Source organism: Salmo salar, chromosome ssa09, assembly GCF_905237065.1.
Source record: "Salmo salar chromosome ssa09, Ssal_v3.1, whole genome shotgun sequence".
In the NCBI taxonomy this organism is placed as follows: Eukaryota; Metazoa; Chordata; class Actinopteri; order Salmoniformes; family Salmonidae; genus Salmo; species Salmo salar.
The window spans coordinates 127,437,177-127,457,726 of NC_059450.1; the positions used below are offsets into that span (position 1 = coordinate 127,437,177).

General features: G+C 44.9%; 1 protein-coding gene across 1 annotated transcript in view; it reads right to left on the reverse strand.

Moving 5' to 3' along the window:
- The window catches only part of LOC106612868 (protocadherin-16), a 205,656-nt gene that overhangs the window by 52,263 nt on the left and 132,843 nt on the right, over positions 1-20,550 (reverse strand). The window contains 11 exon segments of the mRNA XM_045724531.1: positions 75-438; positions 886-1,371; positions 3,686-3,843; positions 4,068-4,164; positions 4,322-4,509; positions 5,707-5,983; positions 7,627-7,770; positions 8,312-8,931; positions 11,131-11,367; positions 14,028-14,259; positions 16,984-17,172. Of these exon segments, the coding sequence (XP_045580487.1) occupies positions 75-438; positions 886-1,371; positions 3,686-3,843; positions 4,068-4,164; positions 4,322-4,509; positions 5,707-5,983; positions 7,627-7,770; positions 8,312-8,931; positions 11,131-11,367; positions 14,028-14,259; positions 16,984-17,172 (2,992 nt within the window).

A 20,550-nucleotide genomic window follows, 5' to 3' on the forward strand; every position in this document is an offset into this window, starting at 1 on the left:
ACTAGGTTACCTTTTCTGTGAGCGTGGTTCACCAAATCACTTCCATTACACTAGGAGTTGTTTAAATGACCCACCAGTATTAGGGTTGAGGCTGAATGTCCCTCCAGCGTTGCCAGTCTCGATGAAGTAGCTGACCCGTCCGTTCTCCCCCTGGTCGGCATCTCGCGCCACAACGTAGAGAACCACGAAGCCCACAGGCTGGTCCTCCATGACACTGACCGCGGAAGGCGAGGTAAACACTGGAGCGTTGTCGTTCTCGTCTGTCACAAACACCCTCGCTGTCACCGAGCCCCAGCGCCGCTGGCTGCCGTTCAGGGCGGAGTCTGTCGCCTGGACGACCAGGATGAGGGAGGAAGTAACCTCATGGTCCAGTTCCTGCGCCAGGGTCAGGACGCCAGTGGAAGGGTGAAGTGTCAGGATGTCAGGGAGGTCAGGGTACTGGAACACAGTAGAATTAAATATAACTTTATCAGTCAAGGGTACTGGAACAGAGTAGAATAGAATATAACGTTTTTAGTCCAGGGTACTGGAACAGAGTCAAATACAATATAACTGAAACAGAAGAGAATACAGAAGAGAATAACTTTATTAGTTCATCTGCAGAGATATAAATTATTATTCTGCTCTACTCCCAAAGCCACTAGTTTAAGGGGTTAAGTGTCTTGCTCAAGGGCACAACGGCAGGAGATGGTCTAGTTGCCAGTGAGTACATCTCCAATTTTCACGACCGGTCTGGAATTTGAAACAGCAATGTGCCTGTTACTGATTTTTGCTTCTCTAAACTGTGGGTCCTACCCCTAACCTCCTAACACTAACCTGCTAACCCTAACCTCCTAACCCTAACCACCTAACCCTAACCTCCTAACCCTAACCTCCTAACCCTACCTGGTGCAGGATGGAGTAGGTCAGCAGGCTGTTGGGTCCTGATCCGTCCTGGTCCGAGGCCTGGAAGGTGTAGATGGATGCCCCAGGCTCCATGTTCTCAGGTATCACCATTGTAACGGGGTCCTCTGGGAAGCAGGGTGCGTGGTCGTTGCTGTCCTTCACCTCGATGTCCAGCTGCACCAGGTGGCTGCTGGGTAATGTCATGGAGAAGTTGTCCACCTCTATCTGTAGTGTATAGCGGGCAGATCGCTCGTAGTCCAGCTCCCTTGCCAGGTACACGTCACCTGTCTGACGGTCCACCATGAACGTTCCGTCTCGGTCTGACCCGCCCACCACCGTATAGGTCACCTGACCAGCCTCAGGGAGCTCTAAGCTGTCATGTGACTTCACAGAGCCAATCACAGAGCCCGGTTTGGCCTCCTCGACGGAGTTGAAGTATATGGAGAGGGAGTTGGCTTTGGAAGGAGCTCTGCTCGCACTCAGGACCTGTGGACAGAGAGATAGGGAATTGGTAAGCATATTGTATATCCTCAATACACCACTCAGGACCTAGAAAGAGCCATAGGGATATGGTAAGCATATATCATCAATATATTGGTGTTAAAGGTTTGTAGGTAGCTAACTTCATCACCAGGTTCAATAGCGAGAGCCGGCTGGAGGACAAAATTAGTAGCTAGCTAATCAATGTTTTTTATAACTGGGATCTTCAAACAATTTGTTAACCTTTGAGGAACATTTTGAGCAACTATGAAAATCCTGACATTAATGATAATCCATATAGCAAGATAGCTGAACATCAACCCTCAGCAGACTCACGCCATGTGTCTAATAAAGACCATTATACATGGCTAGCAGCAGTTGGAGCTACATTTTCCAATACAACGCTAAAGAATCCAAATATTCATGGGACGCTGTGAACCTGCAACAGATTTCTACCCACCCACTCTTTTTTCTCACTGTGAATAAAAGAAACGGAACGTTTTAAGAGTTTTTTACAAACTCCCACAACAGGCCTGCTAGTGCTAATCACGTTTAATCAGATAGGCATGTCACTGCCAGGAAAAATAATAAGGGATAAAAGTCAACATAATCAAAAAAGGAAATTGTAGTGAGCTTTCAGATCTCACTGCAGTGGGCTGGACTCGGGCGTCTACAGTATTGAGTTTTTACACCTCCCTTGATGACCAATCAGAAGAACATGAAAGACTTCAGCTTTGACACATCGCTCCCTTTGTATGGAAACAGGCACCAGAAGTTACACATATACCACATTGTTCTAATAAGCCTGTTTTTCAGTTCGCTCAAAGCAGGGGATGGAGTCACAGGGTTGAAATATCTGAGAGAGCGCGAGAGCGAGAGAGAGAGCGAGAGAGAGAGAGAACAAATGAATGAAAGTGAGAGAGTTAGACCAGGAGAAATAGAGAGAGAGAGCAAGACAAGGAGAAAGAGAGAGGAAGGAAAATAAAATAGTTTTGTCCATTTTTCTCCTCAACAAATACTTGTTGATGCTTAATTCATAACAACCTATAATACCTTGATAAACCAGAGTGACACTATACAGCACCCCTATGTTGGCAGTCACTAAACAGCCCATGCTCTTTATGAAACATAATATGACAATCTGTTAATTAACTCCACATTAGACGGCAGATTGAAAATCAACAAGCGTTAGAATTTGTGAGATCATATCCTGTCCCTACTGCTGTACTTGTCTTGGACGAGGGCTCTGATGGAAACACGTCAACAGACAAGAACAACACAGCCATGTTTAATCCTATTACACACTCATTATTACTCACATTCTTCACGTCAGAAGAACAGGAGAAATGAGGGAAGGAAAAAAGAAAAGAAATAAGGAACACCGAGATGCTGTTTTACTGCAGCCATTACAAGACCCTTCTATTTTCCTGGAACCTTAAAGATTCCGGTGCTGTGTTCCAAATGGCAACCTATTCCCTACATAGGGCACCGGTCAAAAGTAGCACTATATAGGGAATAGGGTGTCATTTGGGAGGCATCTTGAATTTACAGCTACAGAGTTCCTTCCATTGTGCTGGCCTGGTCGGTCACTATTAAGTTGTATATTAAATATTAATTAAATTAACTTGAATGGTGTTTTTATGTGGGTGCATATCCCAGGCGGTGTCGTATTGAAGTGAGGCTACTGTATTAAAAGTGTTGAAGTCATTCAGTATGGCCTTGATCAGAGGAATCACAGCTGGTGATCATCATGGGCCAGATGGGAGCACTTGATTCATACCTACTGTAGTTTTCCATCTCTTACTCAAAGAGATATTCCCCCTTTTGAAAAGTCACAGAGGAGGGAGGGAGGGAGGGAGGGAGGGAGGGAAGGAGGAAAGAAAGAAAGAAAGAAAGAAAGAAAGAAAGAAAGAAAGAAAGAAAGAAAGAAAGAAAGAAAGAAAGAAAGAAAGAAAGAAAGAAAGAAAGAAAGAAAGAAAGAAAGAAAGAAAAGGAGGGAAGGAAGGTTGTCAGAAATCAGACTGGCACGTCTATTTGGAACGACTTTGCTGTGAGGAGCCAGACATCTAGAGCAAGCTTGACTTAGTACTTCTCCCAATACTTTTGTTAAATGTGGGATATTTGATAGATTGGTGTTGGCTATGATCTAGTAGTTTTCTGACCTTTAGGATTAGGATACAGCTAGATCTGTGAGAAGAAAGGTGGTAGGGGATAGGAGATAGCAGTCTGAAGTAGGGGTCTCACCTGTATGTGTAGTGTACAGGTAGCGCTGTGAGAGGGAAGGAGTTATGGGCTAGGAGTTAGGGGTTAGGGGTCTCACCTGTATGTGTAGTGTACAGGTAGCGCTGTGAGATGGCTGGCCTCGGTCAGTGGCGGTCACAGTGAAGCTGTACTCAGCTCTGTCAGAGTGACTCAGAGGAGAGGAGGAACGCAGTTCACCTGTAGTAGGGTTCAGAGAGAAACGCTCTGCTCTGGGACCTGTAGAGGAGGGAGGGATGAGAAAAAGAGAGAGAAAGAAAAAGAGAGACCGAGAGAGAGAGATACAGAGTGAGTGAGTCCAACAATGCCAGAAGAAAACAATGCATTCCTCACATAATCACTCAACGGCAGAAAACAGCAAATTACTCTTCAATCATTAACTTACGCAAAATCCCTCCCTTCCTCTCTCCCTCTCTCTCTTCCTTCTTCCATCCCTCTCTCACCTGACATGAAGTAGTACACAGTGCCGTTCTCTCCCTCATCAGGGTCCTTGGCCTGTACTTTCCCCAGCAGTAGACCTGATGCCTGGCCCTCCATCACCTACGGAAAGAAATCACAAGGTAAAATGGTCACTTGTTTTCTTCTCAACGTTGACCACTAACATATCATGTGAGACCCCATGCCCTAAGGGCCCTGGTCAAAAGTAGCATACAATATAGGGAATAGGCTGCCATTTGGGACGCAGCCTCAGTATTACCTGCATGGTCAGTCCTCTGCCAGGCTGGCTGTGTCTGAAGGAGGGAGTGTTGTCGTTCTCATCCAGGACGGTGATAAAGGCTGTCCCTGTAGCGCTGCGTGGGGGAGTACCTCCATCCTGAACCACCAACAACACCTGGTAACTACTCTGCTGCTCCCTGTCCAAACCTACACGGGTACTGATCTCAGCTGAGGGAGAGAGGGAGAGGACACAGGGAGAGAGTGAGAGAAATGGGAGGGAGAGAAGAAATTATGAGAAATTAAAGGGAGAGCATGTCGTCTTTGATCACCCACACACACACACACACGCGCGCACACACACACACACACACACACACACACACACACACACACACACACACACACACACACACACACACACACACACACACACACACACACACACACACACACACACACACACACACACACACACAGGCATGGCAGGAACCTGAACAGCTGCAGTGAAGGTCAGAGTTATCTCGCGAGCGGCTACACACAATCTCACAGCAGGCCAATTAGGGCCCACCAGGAGCCTCAACACTGCAGCTAACCTGATTTATTTTCACAGAGAACAGACAGCACAGGGATCTGCAGTAGGAGAATGAGTGAGGATGAATGGTCATGTAAATTGTGGTGTTGTGTGTCTATTCTGAGTGTCACATCTGAAGTTCCTGTGGTAAATATAAAGTTATTATACACTGAGTGTACAACACAGGTGGTTGGTGGCACCTTAATTGTTGGAGGACGGGCTCGTGGTAATGGCTGGAGCAGAATTGGTGGAATGGTATCCATTTACAGCCTCCACTGTTGTACAAGACATAAGGAACACCTGCTCTTTCTATGATATAGACTGACCAAGTGAATCCAGGTGAAAGCTATGATCTCTTATTGATGTCAATTGTTAAATCCACTTCAATCAGTGTAGATGAAGAGGATGAGACAGGTTAAAGATGGATTGTTAAGCCTTGAGACAATTGAGACATGGATTGTGTATGTGTGCCATTCAGAGGGTGAATGGGCAAGACAAAATGCCTTTGAATGGGATATGGTAGAAGGTGCCAGGCACACCGGTTTGTGTAATGAACTGCAACGCCGCTGAGTTTTTCATGCTCAACAGTTTCCCGTGTGTATCAAGAACGGTCCACCTCCCAAAGGACATCAAGCCAACTTGACAACTGTGGGAAGCATTGGAGTCAACATGGGCCAGCATCCCTGTGGAACACTTTCGACACCTTGTAGAGTCCATGCCCCGACGAATTGAGCCTTTTCTGAGGGCAAAAGGGGGGGGGGGGGGTGTAACTCAATATTAGGAAGGTGTTCTTAATGTTTTGTACACTCAGTGTATCTTTTTTTGTTCCATTCATTAACCAGTCTTTGAACTACCTGTGTGTGAGTTGATCTGGAAGTTTCTGTCTGGGTGTAGGAGTCTGTAACTGAGCCTGCCGTTGAGCCCTGAGTCGCGGTCCATAGCCGAAACTCGTCCGAACCCTGACCCCGCCGGAAGGTTCTCTCTCACAGCCAGGAAAGCCCTCTCCTGGGTCAAACGGGGTGAGTTGTCATTTTCATCGGTCACCGACACCCTCACCGTGGCACTGCCCGTCTTCTTCAGCTGCCCGTGGCCCGACGTGGCCAGAACCATCAACATGTACATGTCCTTCACCTGGGCAAAGGTCATGGACACACTTTTAACCTGTTATGGCTAGGGGGCAGTATTTTCACGGCTGGATAAAAAACGTACCCGATTTAATCTGGTTACCACTCCTACCCAGTAACTAGAATATGCATATACTTATTACATATGGATAGAAAACACCCTAAAGTTTCTAAAACTGTTTGAATGGTGTCTGTGAGTATAACAGAACTCATTTGGCAGGCAAAAACCTGACAAGGTTTCATGCAGGAAGTGGCCTGTCTGACAAGGTGTCGTTCTTCTTGTCTCTGTTTATTGAAGAGTGAGGATCTTAGCTGTCCCGTGACACTTCCTACGGCTGCCATAGGGTCTCAGAAGGCGGTAAAAAGCTGAATCGTGGCTTTGCAGGCTCTGGCTGAAAAAAAGTAGCGCGTTTGGGTAGTGGCTGGTTACAGTACTGTGAGACTCAGGCTCGTGCCCGCGTCGACCGAAAGCTTTGTTTACTTTCCTCTGTTTAGCTAAAAGGAGATTCCCGGTCGGAATATTATCGCTTTTTTACGAGAAAAATGGCATAAAAATGGATTTTAAACAGCGGTTGACATGCTTCGAAGTACGGTAATGGAATATTTAGATTTTTTTTGTCACGAATCGCGCCATGCGCGCGTCCCTGATTTACCATTTCAGATAGTGTCTGGGACGCACGAACAAAATGCCGCTATTCGGATATAATGATGGATTATTTTGGACCAAACCAACATTTGTTATTGAAGTAGCAGTCCTGGGAGTGCATTCTGACGAAGACAACAAAAGGTAATCAAACTTTTATAATAGTAAACCTGATATTGGTGAGTGCTAAACTTGCCGGGTGTCTAAATAGCTAGCCCGTGATGCCTGGGCTATGTACTTAGAATATTGCAAAATGTGCTTTCACCAAAAAGCTATTTTAAAATCGGACATATCGAGTGCATAGAGGAGTTCTGTATCTATAATTCTTAAAATAATTGTTATGCTTTTTGTGAACGTTTATCGTGAGTAATTTAGTAAATTCACCGGAGGTTTGCGGGGGGTATGCTAGTTCTGAACGTCACATGCTAATGTAAAAAGCTGGTTTTTGATATAAATATGAACTTGATTGAACAAAACATGCATGTATTGTATAACATAATGTCCTAGGGTTGTCATCTGATGAAGATCATCAAAGGTTAGTGCTGCATTTAGCTGTCTTCTGGGTTTTTGTGACATTATATGCTAGCTTGAAAAATGGGTGTCTGATTATTTCTGGCTTGGTACTCTGCTGACATAATCTAATGTTTTGCTTTCGTTGTAAAGCCTTTTTGAAATCGGACAGTGTGGTTAGATAAAGGAGAGTCTTATCTTTAAAATGCTGTGAAATAGTCATATGTTTGAAAAATTGAAGTTTTTGTATTTGAGGAATTTGTCATTCGCGCCACGCCTATCATTGGATATTGGAGCAGGTGTTCCGCTAGCGGAACGTCTAGATGTAAGGACATTACACTTTAAATGAAAGTTTGTCAGATGTTTTCAGGCCTCTAAAGAAGTCTAATAACAAGATGAATAAGACCTACATGATCGATATCAATCAAAGTGGCTCAGAAGCATTCAGTGTGCGGGTCTGGACAAGTTTCTATATCTTCCTGTCACATGTCCCTCACCTCTCTGTCCAGGGCGCTCTTCACAAACAGCCAGCCGCTGTCTGCTGCAATGCCAAACCCTGCTGCGTCTCCGTCAGGTCTCAGGTAGTACGCCAGTGGAGAGGAGGAGCCTAAACCCGTGGTGTCCAGGCTCAGAGCTCGCACCTGTAGATGGATGAATTAAGTAATTCATCAGAAATACATACACAGCCAAAACATTACAGAACTGACAGTTCTGTTAGATATGTGAGATATTATGTCTATTGTTATATACAGAAAAATGTGTCCAAGACAATGTTCCCCTTTCAGCCTGTGGATGAACAGTATACATGATGTGCAGCAGATATTGGGCCGGTTTCCCGGATACAGATGAAGCCTATTTTGGACAACAAAAATCGCTTTCAATGAAAATTCAAATTGTTTTTATTCCAGGGTATGATTACTATAGTCTGGGTCTGGGAAACCTGCCCTCAATATAATGTTCTTATATACAGCAGAATTGTATCCAAGACTATTTTCCTCTTGAGGACAATAAAGAGTTCCACTTTATTTGGATAGTCCCATGTAGATGATCTGCAGATACTCAAACTATCAACAACCGATCAACTACAACTCTGTTGATACATAACAGCTTGCTGATGTTACGTTTGGGGATAGTTAGAAGACATTTTTGTTGGCTGTTAGTTGAACAACCTATGGGACATACCTGTAGGAAGCGTGTGCTGAGCGGCGTGTTCTCCCTCAGCTCCACGCGGTAGGTCAGGGTGTCGAACACGGGACCGTGGTCGTTCTCCGCCTGGACGTGCACCACAAGCATCATGGTAGAGCTTAGCTGCGGCGCGCCGCCATCTTTAGCTGTCACCGTCAGGTCGTAACGCGGCGTTACGTCGTACGACAACCCGCCAACGAGACGGATCTCCCCTGTGCTGCGCTCCATGGAAAAGGTTCTTTGACCTCCGCTTGAGGTCGCGGTGGAGGAAAGATCAAAGGTCATCTGGCCGTTGAAGCCGGAGTCCCGGTCTTTGGCCTGGACTCGGTAGACCACGGTCCCCATCTCTGTGTGCTCCGGGAGGAGGAGAGACTCAGAAGACGAGGGCATGAAGACAGGAGCGTTGTCGTTGATGTCCTGGATGGTGATGTGGACGTGGGTCTGACCGAAGGCAGGGGGGCTGCCGCTACGAGCCTGGAGCTCCAGGGTTAGAGAGGGCTGGGCCTCGTGGTCCAGGGGAAGGCTGGTCCGCAGGGCACCGCTCTCTGGGTCCACAGTGAAGTAGCCAGCAGGGTCTCCAGAGGAGATGGTGTACAGGATGTCCCTACTGGGGCCGCCTGGGAACAGACAGGGGAAGTTGAATGATTTATTAACCCTTATGTACGGGATACACATGGTATACACCATCCAATGAAATGCGTACTTGCATCTTCCATCTCAACAATTCAACAACAATAAGAGATACTAAAAGATAACAATATGAACATAAAGTAAGTGGATCAGTAGAATATAATACATATCTTAGCATAAGTATAATACAGGAAGGCACAATTTATAGTCCAATATTTCACGTGTATTGGGGAAGGGGGGCAAGTGTTTAAACTGTGCAGTATTTATCAATCATAATAATAGTCTGGTAACAGCAGTGTGTGTGTGTGTGTGTGTGTGTGTGTGTGTGTGTGTGTGGGTGAGTGAGTGAGTGGGTGCATGTTTGTGAATACAGATGCAATTGTGTGTGTGAGTTTATTTTATTTGTATCTTTTGAAGTGAGATGACAAGATCCAGAGCCAGTCCAGACGAGGAGACCAGAACCAGACCAGACGAGGTGAACAGAACCAGACCAGACGAGGTGACCAGAACCAGTCCAGACGACAATAGAACCAGACCAGAAGAGGAGACCAGAACCAGTCCAGACGAGGTGACCAGAACCAGTCCAGACGAGGAGACCAGAGCCAGTCCAGACGAGGAGACCAGAACCAGTCCAGACAAGGAGACCAGAACCAGTCCAGACGAGGAAAACAGAATCAGACCAAACGAAGAGACCAGAGCCAGTCCAGACGAGGAGACCAGAGCCAGACCAGACCAGATGAGGAGACCAGAACCAGTCCAGACAAGGAGACCAGAACCAGACGAGGAGAACAGAACCAGACCAGACCAGATGAGGAGAACAGAACCAGACCAGATGAGGAGACCAGAACCAGACCAGACGATGAGACCAAAACCAGACCAGACGAGGAGACCAGAACCAGTACAGACGAGGAAACCAGAGCCAGACCAGACCAGACGAGGAGACCAGAACCAGTCCAGACAAGGAGACCAGAACCAGACCAGACGAGGAAAACAGAACCAGACCAGACGAGGAGACCAGAACCAGTCCAGACAAGGAGACCAGAACCAGACCAGACGAGGAGAACAGAACCAGACCAGACCAGATGAGGAGACCAGAGCCAGACCAGACGAGGAGACCAGAACCAGTCCAGACAAGGAGACCAGAACCAGTCCAGACGAAGAGACCAGAGCCAGACCAGACGAGGAGACCAGAGCCAGACCAGACGAGGAGACCAGAACCAGTCCAGACAAGGAGACCAGAACCAGACCAGACGAGGAGAACAGAACCAGACCAGACCAGATGAGGAGAACAGAACCAGACCAGATGAGGAGACCAGAGCCAGACCAGACCAGACGAGGAGACCAGAACCAGTACGGATGAGAAGACCAGAGCCAGACCAGACCAGACGAGGAGACCAGAACCAGACCAGACGAGGAGACCAGAACCAGACCAGACGAGGAGACCAGAACCAGACCAGACCAGATGAGGAGAACAGAACCAGTCCAGACGAGGAGACCAGAGCCAGTCCAGACGAGGAGACCAGAACCAGACCAGACGAGGAGACCAGAACCAGACCAGACCAGATGAGGAGAACAGAACCAGTCCAGACGAGGAGACCAGAACCAGACCAGACGAGGAGACCAGAGCCAGTCCAGACGAGGAGACCAGAACCAGACCAGATGAGGAGACCAGAACCAGACCAGACGAGGAGACCAGAGCCAGACCAGACCAGATGAGGAGACCAGAACCAGACCAGACGAGGAGACCAGAACCAGACCAGACGAGGAGACCAAAACCAGACCAGACGAGGAGACCAAAACCAGACCAGACGAGGAGACCAAAACCAGACCAGACGAGGAGACCAAAAACAGACCAGGCAGAGAGCCCTTCAGTTACAATATACTCCCCCTCAGTCATTTGTCAAGTATTTTACACTATGACAGAGTCCTAAATATCCAAAGTAATGATTCTAAAAACAATGTGCTGGGATGGAATGTGTGATTAATGTGATTTCTGAACGAGGTGTGTACAGTGGCTCACTGCCTATTTGAACAATTGGTACAGGGAGGACAGAGGGAGCACAGAACGCCCCAGTGAGTCCTTTCAGCACATGCTGCCCACACACACACACACACACACGCATACTTTCAAACAGGTGTTAGCTGTCCTTAACCAATCAGAAGTTCCAATTCCAAGTCACACCCACCGTTCTTAATGATGGCCTGTACGATGCCAACCTCAGTCCCTCGCAGTACGTTTTCAGACACAGTGAAGCTGTACTGACTGTGTTCGAACACAGGGGGTGCCACCAGGCCTGCCACCACACTGATGTTGACCCGGGCGTTGACCAGTGCTGCCAAACCCCCTCCGTCCTGGGCTGAAACCACCATGGGGATCACAGTGTTGGCCTTGCCATGCAGCGACCGGGACAGGGAGATCACACCTGGTGGAGAAAGGACACAAAACACAGTGGTCGAGGTCAGACACAGCTCAAAATACACACACAGAGACATGAGGATGGACGCACACACACAAACATACACGCTTTATTTAGTTCCAGGAAAATTCCATTTCAGCGCGCTGGCATCTGGCATCTGTAAGATCCATTAAGCACATTGTGGAAAATACAAGAATGCCTTTTTCCTCGATACACCTGTAGCTACATAAGAAGTTAATACAGTACCAACCTGTGTCTTTGTTGTTAAAGCTGTACTACATGTAAAAACACCAACCTGTGTCTTTTTGTTCATAGTTAAAGCTGTACCACATGTAAAAGCACCAACCTGTGTCTTTGTTGTTAAAGCTGTACTACATGTAAAAACACCAACCTGTGTCTTTGTTGTTAAATCTGTACCACATGTAAAAACACCAACCTGTGTCTTTTTGTTCATAGTTAAAGCTGTACTACATGTAAAAACACCAACCTGTGTCTTTGTTGTTAAAGCTGTACCACATGTAAAAACACCAACCTGTGTCTTTGTTGTTAAAGCTGTACCACATGTAAAAACACCAACCTGTGTCTTTTTGTTCATAGTTAAAGCTGTACCACATGTAAAAAACGCCAACCTGTGTCTTTGTTGTTAAATCTGTACCACATGTAAAAACACCAACCTGTGTCTTTTTGTTCATAGTTAAAGCTGTACCACATGTAAAAACACCAACCTGTGTCTTTGTTGTTAAAGCTGTACCACATGTAAAAACACCAACCTGTGTCTTTTTGTTCATAGTTAAAGCTGTACCACATGTAAAAAACGCCAACCTGTGTCTTTGTTCATAGTTAAAGCTGTTAAAGCATGTAAAAACACCAACCTGTCTCTTATTGTTCATTAAAAAGCTGTATTACAGTAAAAGTACCAACCTGTGTCTTTGTTGTTAAATCTGTATTACAGTAAAAGTACCAACCTGTGTCTTTATTGTTAAATCTGTATTACAGTAAAAGGACCAACCTGTGTCTTTATTGTTAAATCTGTATTACAGTAAAAGTACCAACCTGTGTCTTTATTGTTAAATCTGTATTACAGTAAAAGTACCAACCTGTGTCTTTGTTGTTAAAGCTGTACTACATGTAAAAACACCAACCTGTGTCTTTGTTGTTAAAGCTGTACCACATGTAAAAACACCAACCTGTGTCTTTTTGTTCATAGTTAAAGCTGTACCACATGTAAAAAACGCCAACCTGTGTCTTTGTTGTTAAATCTGTACCACATGTAAAAACACCAACCTGTGTCTTTTTGTTCATAGTTAAAGCTGTACCACATGTAAAAAACGCCAACCTGTGTCTTTTTGTTCATAGTTAAAGCTGTACTACATGTATAAGTACCAACCTGTGTCTTTATTGTTAAATCTGTATTACAGTAAAAATACCAACCTGTGTCTTTTTTGTTAAATCTGTATTACAGTAAAAGTACCAACCTGTGTCTTTATTGTTAAATCTGTATTACAGTAAAAGTACCAACCTGTGTCTTTATTGTTAAATCTGTATTACAGTAAAAGTACCAACCTGTGTCTTTGTTGTTAAATCTGTATTACAGTAAAAGTACCAACCTGTGTCTTTATTGTTAAATCTGTACTACATGTAAAAGTACCAACCTGTGTCTTTGTTGTTAAATCTGTATTACAGTAAAAGTACCAACCTGTGTCTTTATTGTTAAATCTGTATTACAGTAAAAATACCAACCTGTGTCTTTATTGTTAAATCTGTATTACAGTAAAAGTACCAACCTGTGTCTTTATTGTTAAATCTGTATTACAGTAAAAGTACCAACCTGTGTCTTTATTGTTAAATCTGTATTACAGTAAAAGTACCAATCTGTGTCTTTGTTGTTAAATCTGTATTACAGTAAAAGTACCAACCTGTGTCTTTGTTGTTAAATCTGTATTACAGTAAAAGTACCAACCTGTGTCTTTGTTGTTAAATCTGTATTACAGTAAAAGTACCAACCTGTGTCTCTTTTGTTAAATCTGTATTACAGTAAAAGTACCAACCTGTGTCTTTATTGTTAAATCTGTACTACATGTAAAAGTACCAACCTGTGTCTTTGTTGTTAAATCTGTATTACAGTAAAAGTACCAATCTGTGTCTTTGTTGTTAAATCTGTATTACAGTAAAAGTACCAACCTGTGTCTTTATTGTTAAATCTGTATTACAGTAAAAGTACCAACCTGTGTCTTTGTTGTTAAATCTGTATTACAGTAAAAGTACCAACCTGTGTCTTTGTTGTTAAATCTGTATTACAGTAAAAGTACCAACCTGTGTCTTTTTTGTTAAATCTGTATTACAGTAAAAGTACCAACCTGTGTCTTTATTGTTAAATCTGTACTACATTTAAAAGTACCAACCTGTGTCTTTGTTGTTAAATCTGTATTACAGTAAAAGTACCAACCTGTGTCTTTGTTGTTAAATCTGTATTACAGTAAAAGTACCAACCTGTGTCTTTATTGTTAAATCTGTATTACAGTAAAAGTACCAACCTGTGTCTTTATTGTTAAATCTGTATTACAGTAAAAGTACCAACCTGTGTCTTTATTGTTAAATCTGTATTACAGTAAAAGTACCAACCTGTGTCTTTATTGTTAAATCTGTATTACAGTAAAAGTACCAACCTGTGTCTTTGTTGAGGGTGAAGAAGGGGGAGTTGCCCCTGGGGACGGTTCGGTACGTGACCCTCCCGTTCTCCCCAGTGTCGGAGTCAAGGGCCGTAACCTTGACAACAGAGGTGCCAGGTGCACTCTGGGAGCTCAGGCTGACGGCGTAGCTCACAGGGTAGAAGACTGGTCTGTTGTCATTGATGTCCAGCAGGTCCACCCTGACGTAGGCCACAGAGTTCAGACCGCCCTACAGAGGAACAGAAAGGAAAATCAAACAATAAATCAAAAAGACAACGCTCATTGGAATGTGTTAGATGTGTCAGTGACATTCTGTGTTGGTTTGTTGGAGATTTATGTGAAACCAATAATAAAACAATGGACAAATCCAGAATTTTCTGGGACAATCACCACATGAAGTGTCCTGGGGTAGGAATGTTTTTTATTTCAACATGCTTCAGTTAAGCTGAGCACCTTTCCCCCTTTATATTAAAGCCCAGCTGTAGTGAGTTATGTGTTGGGTATGCACCTCTTCTAAGGACAAAAAGCTCTCTGTTCTACTAGACTTCACATGCTGTTGTATATCACCAGGACAAAGTGGTAAAAAAACACATTTGAGCACATTAATGGAGAGAGGTAAAATCAGCAGGAACCCTGGTAAAAACGTCTGAGTCTGAAATCTAGTCCTGGCAGGTTGGTGGAGGGATACGGATTGATAGCTTCCCCAGGGAAACAGCAATCTGTCAGGATCTGTGTGGGGTGAGAGGGCTCGCTACTGCCACAGAGCAGAGAGCTCTGTTTCCCTGGCGGCTCATTCTGAACAGAATACAGAGCAGGCTTTTCATTTGGCCGGACTGGTGAGAGGGTGGAGGAGGGAGGAGGGTTGGAGGGGGAGCAGCGGTCCAACTTATTCAATATTACTGCTATCTGCCTGTCTGACTGTATGTCTGTATGTCTGCATGTCTGTCTGTGTCTGTCTGACTGACTGTCTGCCTGCCTGCGTTTCTGTCTGTCTGTCTGCGTGCCTGTCTATCTGACTGTCTGTCTGCCAGTCTGCTTGACGTTGTAGACATTTCTCTTTCTCTCTCTCTCTCTCTCTCTCTCTCTCTCTCTCTCTCTCTCTCTCTCTCTCTCTCTCTCTCTCTCTCTCTCTCTATCACTCTATCACTCTCTCTTCTCTATCTGATTGTTTTACCATGACTGCAGTGATTCCATTAATTTCTACCCTTTTACTTTCAAGTATGATTTGGCGTGTGGCGCTACAGGATGCTATCACAGCACAGGCCTGCCAGGTAGACTCATTCACAGCACAGTCCTGCCAGGGAGACTCATTCACAGCACAGTCCTGCCAGGTGAGCTCATTCACAGCACAGTCCTGCCAGGGAGACTCATTCACAGCACAGTCCTGCCAGGGAGACTCATTCACAGCACAGGCCTGCCAGGGAGGCTCATTCACAGCACAGTCCTGCCAGGGAGACTCATTCACAGCACAGGCCTGCCAGGGAGGCTCATTCACAGCACAGTCCTGCCAGGGAGTCTCATTCACAGCACAGGCCTGCCAGGGAGACTCATTCACAGCACAGTCCTGCCAGGGAGACTCATTCACAGCACAGGCCTGCCAGGGAGGCTCATTCACAGCACAGGCCTGCCAGGGAGGCTCATTCACAGCACAGGCCTGCCAGGGAGGCTCATTCAGACTCTTTTATTTGGCTGCACTAATGACAGATTTGCTGCTCTGCTGTGTTCTGCTCTGCCTGGCTGGGGAGCTGCTCCCCTCTCTACTAGCTATCCTGGCTCTGGCTCTATAGCTGCGTCTAATAGCCAGGGTTCTGCTAGCTATTTGTCTGCTGTGAACCATGCTGTGAAATGTCGGTTAAAAAGATCCATTCAATTGTTGGAAGCATCAATATTACCAGTGTGCTGGAGTTTTTCTTCTTTTAACTCTGCTGTGATAAACACTGGGAAAAACACTGCTTTAAGAGATCAGTGTCAGGGGTTTAATGTACTCACAGGGAGATATTATACTGCCACTCTATTCCCATAGGGCTCTGGTGAAAAGGAATGGACTATATCGGGAATGCAGACATTGGATGAGGATGGAGAGATAGCCAAGAAGTGGGTCTATAGAGAGAAGAGGGTGGAGAGATAGCCAAGAAGTGGGTCTATAGAGAGAAGAGGATGGAGAGATAGCCAAGAAGTTGGTCTATTGAGAGAAGAGGGTGGAGAGATAGCCAAGAAGTGGGTCTAGAGAGAGAAGAGGGTGGAGAGATAGCCAAGAAGTGGGTCTAGAGAGAGAAGAGGGTGGAGAGATAGCCAAGAAGTGGGTCTAGAGAGAGAAGAGGGTGGAGAGATAGCCAAGAAGTGGGTCTAGAAAGAGAAGGGGTGGAGAGATAGCCAAGAAGTGGGTCTAGAGAGAGAAGAGGATGGAGAGATAGTTAAGAAGTGGGTCTAGAGAGAGAAGAGGGTGGAGAGATAGCCAAGAAGTGGGTCTAGAGAGAGAAGAGGATGGAGAGATAGTCAAGAAGTGGGTCTAGAGAGAGAAGAGGGTGGAGAGATAGCCAAGAAGTGGGTCTAGAGAGAGAAGAGGGTGGAGAGATAGCCAAGAAGTGGGTCTAGAAAGAGAAGGGGTGGAGAGATAGCCAAGAAGTGGGACTAGAGAGAGAAGAGGATGGAGAGATAGTCAAGAAGTGGGCCTAGAGAGAGAAGAGGGTGGAGAGATAGCCAAGAAGTGGGTCTAGAAAGAGAAGAAGGTGGAGAGATAGCCAAGAAGTGGGTCTAGAAAGAGAAGAGGGTGGAGAGATGTGGAGGAGAGGAGAAGAATGAATTCACCCCGTCCACTGCTGGACTTGTTCCGGAGAGGTTGAGGAAGGTGGAGCGAGAGATGGTTAGTGGAGGGTAAATGGAAGGAAGAGTGCAGAGGGAAGGAGAGATCAGGAGGGTGGAGAGATACAGTAGGAGATGTGTGGAGACTCACCCCGTCCACAGCGGTGACGGTAAAGTCGTAGCTGGTTGGTCCCTGGTCCCTGTCCAGAGCCACGTTGGTACAGATCTGTCCTGTCTCCTTCCCTACAGAGAACTGGGAGGGAACAGCACTGTTGATGCCTGACCCCAGAGAGTAGCTGATGGAGCCGAAGGAGCCACCGTCCGCGTCTGTCGCTGTCACCTTGCGAGAGGGAGATAAAAGAAGAGGATGTATGGGTTAGACAGTTTGTCTTAAGGGGATCTTTCACTGTTACGCCTACGAAGACACAGGAATCTTAGGAGCTGGACAAGATAAGGAAATATTCACTAACTCTGGGAGGACATTGAATGTTGACTTCAAAAAATACTATTATTCCACTACCATAAATGACTTTTGGACAGCTGAAGCAAGCACACAATTTGACTTCAGGAAAATTACCATTCTAGTTAGACCAATGTATTTTAGCATGTACCCTGTATGATCATTTTGGATAGTAACACTTGTTTGAACGAGAACCCACACAGGACAGTACAGGACAGTACATAGCAGGACAGTACAGGACAGTACAGGACAGTATAGTACAGGACAGCACATTACAGTACAGGATAGTACAGTTCAGTACAGTACAGGACACTACAATACAGGACAGTAACAGTAACAGTACAGCACAGTACAGGACAGTGACAGTAAAAGTAACAGTACAGGACAGTAACAGAACAGGACAGTAACAGTACAGGACAGTAACAGTAACAGTACAGGACAGTAACAGTACAGGACAGTAACAGTAACAGTACAGGACAGTACAGTAACAGTACAGAACACTACATTACAGTACAGTACAGTACAGTACAGTACAGTACAGGACAGTAACAGTAACAATACAGTACAGGACAGTAACAGTACAGTACAGTACAGGACAGGACAGTAAATGACAGTAACAATACAGTACAGGGCAGTACAGGACAGAACAGTACAGTACACTACAGTACAGGACAGTAACAGTAACAGTACATGACACTACAGTACAGGGCAGTGACAGTAACAGTGACAGTAACAGTAACAATAACAGTAACAGTACAGAACAGTAACAGTACAGTACAGCAGTAACAATAACAGTACAGGACAGCAGTAACAGTAACAGTACAGAACAGTAACAGTACAGGACAGCGGTAACAGTAACAGTAACAGTACAGAAAAGTAACAGTACAGGACAGTAACAGTACAGAACATTAACAGTAACAGTAACAGTACAGTACAGTACAGTACATTAACATTAACATTAAAGTACAGGACAGTACAGGACAGTAACAGTACAGTACAGTACAGTAACAGTAACAGTACAGGACAGCAACAGTACATAATAGTACAGGACAGTAACAGTACAGTACAGTACAGTACAGGACAGGACAGTAACAGTACAGCACAGTAACAGTACAGTAGAGGACAGGACAGTAACAGTAACAGTACAGTACAGTACAGTACAGGACAGTACAGAACAGGACAGTAACAGTACAGTACAGTACAGTACAGTACAGTACAGGACAGTAACAGTAACAATACAGTACAGGACAGTACAGGACAGTAACAGTACAGTACAGGACAGGACAGTAAATGACAGTAACAATACAGTACAGGGCAGTACAGGACAGAACAGTACAGTACACTACAGTACAGGACAGTAACAGTACATGACACTACAGTACAGGGCAGTGACAGTAACAGTGACAGTAACAGTAACAATAACAGTAACAGTACAGAACAGTAACAGTACAGTACAGCAGTAACAATAACAGTACAGGACAGCAGTAACAGTACAGAACAGTAACAGTACAGGACAGCGGTAACAGTAACAGTAACAGTACAGAAAAGTAACAGTACAGGACAGTAACAGTACAGAACATTAACAGTAACAGTAACAGTACAGTACAGTACAGTACATTAACATTAAAGTACAGGACAGTACAGGACAGTAACAGTACAGTACAGTACAGTAACAGTAACAGTACAGGACAGTAACAGTACATAATAGTACAGGACAGTAACAGTACAGTACAGTACAGTACAGGACAGGACAGTAACAGTACAGCACAGTAACAGTACAGTAGAGGACAGGACAGTAACAGTAACAGTACAGTACAGTACAGTACAGTACAGGACAGTACAGAACAGGACAGTAACAGTACAGTACAGTACAGTACAGTACAGGACAGTAAAAGTAACAGTAACAGTACAGTAGCAGTACAGGACCGTAACAGTACAGTACAGGACAGTAACAGTACAGGACAGTAACAGTACAGGACAGTAACAGTAACAGGGACAGTAACAGTAACAGTACAGGACAGTAAAGGACAGTAACAGTACAGGACAGGACAGTACAGTACATTAACATTACAGTACAGGACAGTACAGGACAGGACAGTAACAGTACAGTACAGTACAGTACAACAGTAACAGTAACAGTAACAGTACAGGACAGTGACAGTACATAATAGTACAGGGCAGTAACAGTACAGTACAGTACAGTACAGGACAGTACAGTACAGTACAGTACAGTACAGTACAGTACAGTACAGTACAGGACAGTAAAAGTAACAGTAACAGTAACAGTAGCAGTACAGGACCGTAACAGTACAGTACAGGACAGTAACAGTACAGGACAGTAACAGTACAGGACAGTAACAGTAACAGGGACAGTAACAGTACAGGACAGTAAAGGACAGTAACAGTACAGGACAGGACAGTACAGTACATTAACATTACAGTACAGGACAGTACAGTACAGGACAGGACAGTAACAGTACAGTACAGTACAGTACAACAGTAACAGTAACAGTACAGGACAGTGACAGTACATAATAGTACAGGGCAGTAACAGTACAGTACAGTACAGTACAGTACAGTACAGTACAGTACAAGACAGGACAGTAACAGTACAGTACAGTACAGGACAGTAACAGTACAGTACAGGACAGTACAGTACAGGACAGTACAGGACAGTAACAGTACAGTACAAGACATTAACAGTAACAGTACAGGACAGTAACAGTACAGGACAGTAACAGTAACAGTACAGGACAGTAACAGTACAGGACAGGACAGTAACAGTAAAGGACAGTAACAGTACAGGACAGGACAGTAACAGTACAGGACAGGACAGTAAAGGACAGTAACAGTACAGGACAGGACAGTACAGGACAGTAACAGTACAGTACAGTACAGTACAGAACAGTAACAGTACAGTACAGGACAGAACAGTACAGTACAGTACAGTAACAGTACAGGACAGTACAGTACAGGACAGTATAGTAACAGTAACAGTACAGGACAGTAACAGTACAGTACAGTAACAGTAACAGTACAGGACAGTAACAGTACAGTACAGGACAGTAACAGTACAGTACAGGACAGGACAGTACAGGACAGTAACAGTACAGGACAGTAACAGTAACAGTACAGTACAAGACAGTAACAGTAACAGTACAGGACAGTAACAGTACAGGACAGTAACAGTAACAGTACGGGACAGTAACAGTACAGGACAGGACAGTAACAGTAAAGGACAGTAACAGTACAGGCCAG